This window comes from Lucilia cuprina, chromosome 3 (assembly GCF_022045245.1).
Source record: "Lucilia cuprina isolate Lc7/37 chromosome 3, ASM2204524v1, whole genome shotgun sequence".
NCBI lineage: Eukaryota > Metazoa > Arthropoda > Insecta > Diptera > Calliphoridae > Lucilia > Lucilia cuprina.
The window spans coordinates 43,162,813-43,170,347 of record NC_060951.1 but is presented as its reverse complement, the minus strand read 5'-3'; the positions used below and the strand labels follow the sequence as shown (position 1 = coordinate 43,170,347).

The 7,535-nt window shown below is 30.0% G+C and overlaps 1 protein-coding gene across 1 annotated transcript; it reads right to left on the bottom strand.

Moving 5' to 3' along the window:
* Nucleotides 1-1,912: 1,912 nt before the first annotated feature.
* On the bottom strand, nt 1,913-5,026 carry LOC111683719 (ADP-ribosylation factor 1). The gene is made up of 4 exons (XM_023445819.2): nt 4,872-5,026; nt 4,493-4,718; nt 2,291-2,659; nt 1,913-2,226 (listed from the first exon to the last, which is right to left on the bottom strand). The coding sequence occupies exons 1-4, from the start codon at nt 4,943-4,945 to the stop codon at nt 1,921-1,923; spliced, it is 975 nt and encodes a 324-aa protein (XP_023301587.2). The 5' UTR covers nt 4,946-5,026; the 3' UTR covers nt 1,913-1,920.
* Nucleotides 5,027-7,535: the final 2,509 nt, after the last annotated feature.

Genomic DNA, 7,535 nt, shown 5'->3' with positions numbered 1-7,535 from the left:
ATGTGTTTTCTGTGAACAGGTGTTAAATTGTTGCTGAAATTCACACGAGCATTAAATCTGCATGACATACAGCAAGCAAATAGGATTTTATATAAGTTATGCATTTCATTATACATATGTACATATGCACGTATGTATATGTTCGGAATCTAAGAAATAACAAATATATAAAGAGATGTGATTTTAGATTTATAAAAACTCGATTTCATAAATCTTCTTCTTAAAAACCGGTATTTTTCAAATCTTTAGCAAAACTTCTAATATATGAATTTCAAAATATCCAGTGATTAGAATTCTTAAACCATTAAATACTATATGAAAACGATCAATAACCGGTACCATCACATACATACATATATAATTATCAGGGCAAGGGTTTTCATGTACTAAAAATATGCGCTTATAATATGCACTATAAAATGGAAAAATATGCACTAAAAATGTGAAAAAATGTACCAAAAGATATTTCTTTTAAGGTACATATTAATAGATATTCAGATCTTAAGTTTTCGACAACAAATATACAGGATTTTAAGGACTGCTTTATATACTATAATACCACTATGATGGAACCACGACTTGGAGAATGGCAAATATAAAAACTAAGGAACAACTTTACTAACTAACTAAAATTACAACTAGCAATTCTAATAATTTTGCATATATTTCTTCCGAATTTCATCGTTTGGTAATGTTTTTAAGAAAATAATGGACCTAGGAGATGTAAGAACAAAATTGCATCAAGTTATCTTTTTATATGGACACACAGATGGACAGACTCAGAAATTGATACTGAACCGATACTTTAATAACCAATATTATGGACGTTACAATTTAAAATTAAAAATAAAACTATGTAAAATTGTATTTCATAGAAACTAGTATTTTGTTGTTAAATCGAAATTTGTTGATATTTATTTAAAAAAAATCTATATAACTCAATACCAAATCTTTTCTGTAAAAATATGAAATACAGAGTAAACAAAACAATTTGCTTTAGAAAAATTAAAAATATATGAAAAATATGCTATAAAAATGTTAGAAAAATGCTAAATATATGCAATTTAAAGCAAAATATGCAATTTATGTATGCAACCAATATTCTGAAAATTCAAAAAAGTACCTTTTAATTACAAAAAGTATGTATAGGTCAAAAAATAGCACAGCCGATGCAGTCAGAATTATCTGGAAATAATCCACATTCTTTCTGCTTACATAGTCCGATATATCCGCGAGATATAAGCATGCAAGTTTTGGTGAAATTAACTTTTGACTTGAGCATTTAGTCAAAATTATAATAACTGGTAGAGTATACAGCCTTATATACATACAAGGGTCCAAAAAGTTAACGTTTTGCGGTTTTTCAAGTTTGCGACATTATCACATGAGATCGGAGTACTTTTGGCACCAGCTCAATGCCAATACTTTTTAACAAGAGTTTTTTTTTGGATTCTTCGAGATATAATGTGTTACTTAAAGACATAGAAACCAAGAACAATTTTCTTTCAAATACTTATAAGTATATGTGAAAAAGACTTGAAAGCTTTATGAGTATTTTTCATGACTTACGTCAAAATATTGCACTATATACATATATCCTTCTCACCATTTCAAGTTTTTTAAAAACTTTTCTCCAAGGAAATTATTTAATATCCTTTAAAATCATGTTAAATAACATAAACTGTACTAATGTTAAAATGTCCTTTGATATCAAAGACACAAACCATGCTTAACATAGTCTAACTCAAACTCAAACACAAATACATTTATAGCATACCTATCCATACGATATTCTGTTAGTAAGGCATTACCATATTGAATGTTAAAATTTGCAGAAATTTTATTAAAAAGTTAACTAAATTATAATTCTTTAATTAATAAACATTCTATTTTTATCTGTATGCTAAAAAAATATAAATCCTAAACATTTATATGCTCCTCTTCATCGCTACAGAATTTTACTTTACCATTTGGCACTTTACTAGAAGTATGGTTTGTTATTTTAGAGGAAGTAGAATCTTTTAACACTACTGTTGATTGTTGTTGTATGGTGGAAATGCTGCATATTTTTGGCGGAGCCGTGCGTGGTCTAATAAGACTGCGTCTCAAGCGTTTGCGGGATAAACGCCACAACTTTTGGCGACTGGAGGACTTGGGAAAACGTTCATAGTTTTTGAAATTTAATTTACCCTCTGCCACCAGTTTATTGCGTTGTTGTTCCCAAGTCTACAATGAAAAATATAAAACAGTACTTTTTTAAATTTAAATTTATCTTAAGGATTTTACAAACCTGCATATTTTTATCACAGTTTAAGCGCATTTGTAGTACATTGTAATTATTTAAAAGATATGAAACCAACCACTGCATTCCTGATTTCAAGTTTATGTTCATATTTGTTTCCTTTTGTTCTGTTCTCGGGTCATAGCAGCACAATTTTACACTGCAACCATAGGATACAGCCATCTTTTGTATGCTGAATGTATTTTCAATGTCATACAATTGTATGCTTTCATCGGCTAAGTCTGCTTTAGTGGCCACCAATAAAATGGGTTTAGCCATTACGTATGGATTTTTTAATACACTTTGCAGTTGTTTAAATGATTTCTTTATATCATCGTACTTCGAGGACATATCGAAACAATAAATGATACCCATAGTCTGTGATAAAAGAGAGAGAATTTGAAAAATAATGTTGATGTTGAAAGTTGAAAGATTTAAAATATTCCGGTAAAAGAAGAAATAATAATAATAAATAGACTAGACTATAGACTAGACTATAGACTAGGCTATAGACTAGACTATAGACTAGACTATAGACAAGACTATAGACAAGACTATAGACTAGACTCCGGTAAAAGAAGAAATAATAATAATAAATAGACTAGACTATAGACTAGACTATAGACTAGGCTATAGACTAGACTATAGACTAGACTATAGACAAGACTATAGACAAGACTATAGACAAGACTATAGACAAGACTATAGACAAGACTATAGACAAGACTATAGACTAGACTATAGACTAGACTATAGACTAGACTATAGACTAGACTATAGACTAGACTATAGACTAGACTATAGACTAGACTATAGACTAGACTATAGACTAGACTATAGACTAGACTATAGACTAGACTATAGACTAGACTATAGACTAGACTATAGACTAGACTATAGACTAGACTATAGACTAGACTATAGACTAGACTATAGACTAGACTATAGACTAGACTATAGACTAGACTATAGACTAGACTATAGACTAGACTATAGACTAGACTATAGACTAGACTATAGACTAGACTATAGACTAGACTATAGACTAGACTATAGACTAGACTATAGACTAGACTATAGACTAGACTATAGACTAGACTATAGACTAGACTATAGACTAGACTATAGACTAGACTATAGACTAGACTATAGACTAGACTATAGACTAGACTATAGACTAGACTATAGACTAGACTATAGACTAGACTATAGACTAGACTATAGACTAGACTATAGACTAGACTATAGACTAGACTATAGACTAGACTATAGACTAGACTATAGACTAGACTATAGACTAGACTAAGACTAGACTATAGACTAGACTATAGACTAGACTATAGACTAGACTATAGACTAGACTATAGACTAGACTATAGACTAGACTATAGACTAGACTATAGACTAGACTATAGACTAGACTATAGACTAGACTATAGACTAGACTATAGACTAGACTATAGACTAGACTATAGACTAGACTATAGACTAGACTATAGACTAGACTATAGACTAGACTATAGACTAGACTATAGACTAGACTTAGACTAGACTATAGACTAGACTATAGACTAGACTATAGACTAGACTATAGACTAGACTATAGACTAGACTATAGACTAGACTATAGACTAGACTATAGACTATACTGCAGACTGCAGACTAGACTACAGACTAGACTATGGAATAGGCTATATGCTAGACTTTAGACTAGACTATATGCTAGACTTTAGACTAGACTATATACTAGGCTTTAGACTAGACTATATGCTAGACTATAGATTCGATTCTGGACTAGGCAAGACTATAGATTATACTATATATTAGACTATAGATTATGCAAAATATTATACAATAAACAAGACAATATTCTTGAATATAGATGAGACTACAGACTAGAATAGACTAAAGTACATACTGAGTTATATACTTGACTATAGATCATACTTTATACTATAATATGGATATAAATCAGTATCAAAAAGCCAAGTGATAAAGAAGGATTTTTCTTTCAAATATCAAAGTTTTCATTTCCTAAATCAATCCTTGATATGTATACCCTTGTTGTATCCTAATTTTTTTTTTTTAAATTATCTTAAGTGCAAAAATAATATCAATTTAAGCCCATTAAATTTTGGTTAGAGAAAATATTAAAGTAAATTTGAACTTTTTCCTCTAATAACAAATTTTCTATTAAAATTATTTACTTACTCCCACATAATAATGATGCCATATCCTTTGCATATCATCACTGCCACCAACTTCCGTTAGTGAACACATTGCATCCATCAGCTTAAAATTGTAATTATGTACACCATTTGTTGAGTCGTAGTCTAGACGTTGTGCTTTCGACAAATAATGAGCAATTTCGGTTTTTCCACTGCCACTCAAACCCAGTAACAAAAATTTTAATTTTTTATCTGGAACAATGCCAACACTAAAAAATATGGGGAAAGTAAAACAAAAGAATCATTTACTTAGATATTAAAATAATAAATTTTTTATTTCGAATGGCAGTGAAATGAAAAATAGTTTTCAGTTTATTTTTTTTCAAACATAAAATCGTATTTATTTTCTTTTTCCAATTTACCTATTTTGTGGTTTTCTATTACAAAAGCAGCAACAACAACAACGTAAAGTATATTTACACAAAGTTAAACCCATTTAGTTTATTATTTGTCATTACAATCATTTTCAGTGTTAATTAAATATCTTGTTGAAATATGTTTATTTTTGCATTACACTTCTTTCTGGCAATTTACTTTGTATGAGGTTTTTTTATTTAATTTTTTTTCTTTTTATGACTTGTTAGTTTTCCATGAAAAGAGGATTTTCGTCTGAAATTTATTTTGTTTATTATTCAACTTGTTATTGTTTTTAATGCAAATGTTGTAGTTAGTAGTAAATATTTGTTAAGTTGGTGGTTGTTTAGTTAGTATTAGTTTTCGGTTGCTTAGGAACCTTTTTTGAAAGTAGCTTATTGAAACCTTTATTTAGTTAGTTACTAAATAACAGAGTTGTATTTTAAAGGTTTTAGTTAAGAAATAATTTACTACAATATTATGTTAAATTATTTATGTTTAAATTTTATAAGCTTAAAGTTCAAACACTTAATTATACCCTTCGCCTTCGTGAGAAAGATATATATAAGTTTGCCATTCCGTTTGTAATTTCTATAATATAATTTTCCGACCCTATAAAGTATATATATTCTGGATCCTTATAGATAGCGGAGTCGATTAAGCCATGTCCGTCTGTCTGTCTGTCTGTCTGTTGAAATCAATTTTCTGAAGACTCCAGATATCTTCAAGATCCAAATTTTCAATAATTCTGTCAGCTTTCGAGAAGTTTCCTATTGAAAATCAGCAAAATCTTTCCATAAATAACTGTGATGTGGGTAAAAATCTGAGACAACCTCTGAAAATTTCCCCAACAAATTATAATTAAAGCATAAAAACAACAACAAGGAGATAAAGCAGTAATCGGTTGGTAGTACATCTCATATTTGTTTGAGGGTGGTAATACAGTTTAACGGTGGTAGTACAGTACAACGGTTAATATTTCTTTCTGCTACAGTTTATATTTGTTTGTGTGTATGTTATGTGTGCAGAGATACAAAATAAATAAAAACTGTTTTTTAAAACATATTTGGTGAAGGGTATATTATATTCGGCACTGCCGAATATAGAAATCTGACTTGTTTTTAATTCATTTCGACTCTAAATACGTTTATGTTCTATTTAAGAAACGGTAAACTGATTCCATCCAGACAATATGTGATTTAGCATTCATATTGAAAACATTTATTCGAAGTTATACATTAAATTAGGTAGAACAATATCTACGGCTTATTGATGGATCGTATTTCGGTCCACCGGTTACGTCTCTAGGTGCTGTTGCCGACTCAACAGAGGCCATCCAATGGTCAGAGATTAGAAAGCTCTAGTACTCCAGCAAAGTACTTGTGCATGGACCGCTCAAAGCCAATGTACAAAAATTGCCACCTGAGTTCTTCAGTGAAGAACAAAGGGGCGATGGTAGACTGTTCTCAAGTCTACCCAGTGGATGAAAAAGCCCACCGTGAGATAAGGCCGTCAAGGCAGGTGCTCACGTTAAAACTCTCGACAGTCATGTCTATGAGAAAAATGACTTAGAGTACACGCATTTAAAAGAGACTTAAAAAAGGGTTAAATCGGAAGTCCACATTACGTGTCAGCGCGTCAAATCATTACGCGCTTTTCATACCTACTTGGCATTCTACGCTTCAAGTTACATACGACGCTTTTAAAGCGTAAATTTTTTGTTTTCTTTAAAAAAAACTTTGGCATTCTACGCTTCAAGTTACATGCGACGCTTTTTAAGCGTTAATTTTTTGTTTTATTTTTAAAAAACTTTTTCTACGTTAAAGTCATTCTAATTTTTTTGAATTAATAAATACGCATTAAATAATGAATATAAAATGTCAAAATCAGCTGACATGTTCGTGCGGCGCTTATGACGCATTCTACGCGTCAAGGCATTCTACGCTTTTGTGCTTGTAACTTTCGGTATAAAAATACATTGATTCTACTTTTTTGACAGTCGCATAGACGAAGACGGTATTCGAAATACCTCAGAAACTAAAACTCCTGCGCCCGGCCGAAGGCATGCTATCAAAATATGCAAAATATAACAATATTAGGATAAATTTTTTTGGGATAATTTCTAATCAAATTTTTACAGTGTCACAATACTCATGGACACTATTATACTTTTTGGTGTGTCATAACATCCATGGACATTGTGTCACTGGATATTCTGACACGCCATCTGTAAGAAATATGAGCTAGATACCTGAAAACCCAAATTGTTCTTAAACATTTATGTATAAAGTTTTTTATTTTGTGATTTTCAAAATAATCAAAATTTTAAAAATTAAAAAAAAAATAGTATTAATTTGGTCCTACTTGACATAAATAAACACAGTCTGATTATTTAATCATATACATTTTTATATTAATTATTATAAAACACAGAAACTAATTTCCCTAAATTAAAGAAGTAAATATTATACCTATTTTTTCATAGTAAAAGTGCAAAACATCTTTGTAATATGACTCTAACTTTCTTATTTACCCTTAAAAGTACCGGCTACTTATCTGCCCAACACTATTAACATCACATTGCTTCTTATTTACTTTTACCACATAATAACAATAACAACAACATCAATTACTACTTCTCTAGTTATTTGCATTTTTCTTTAGTTTTATAA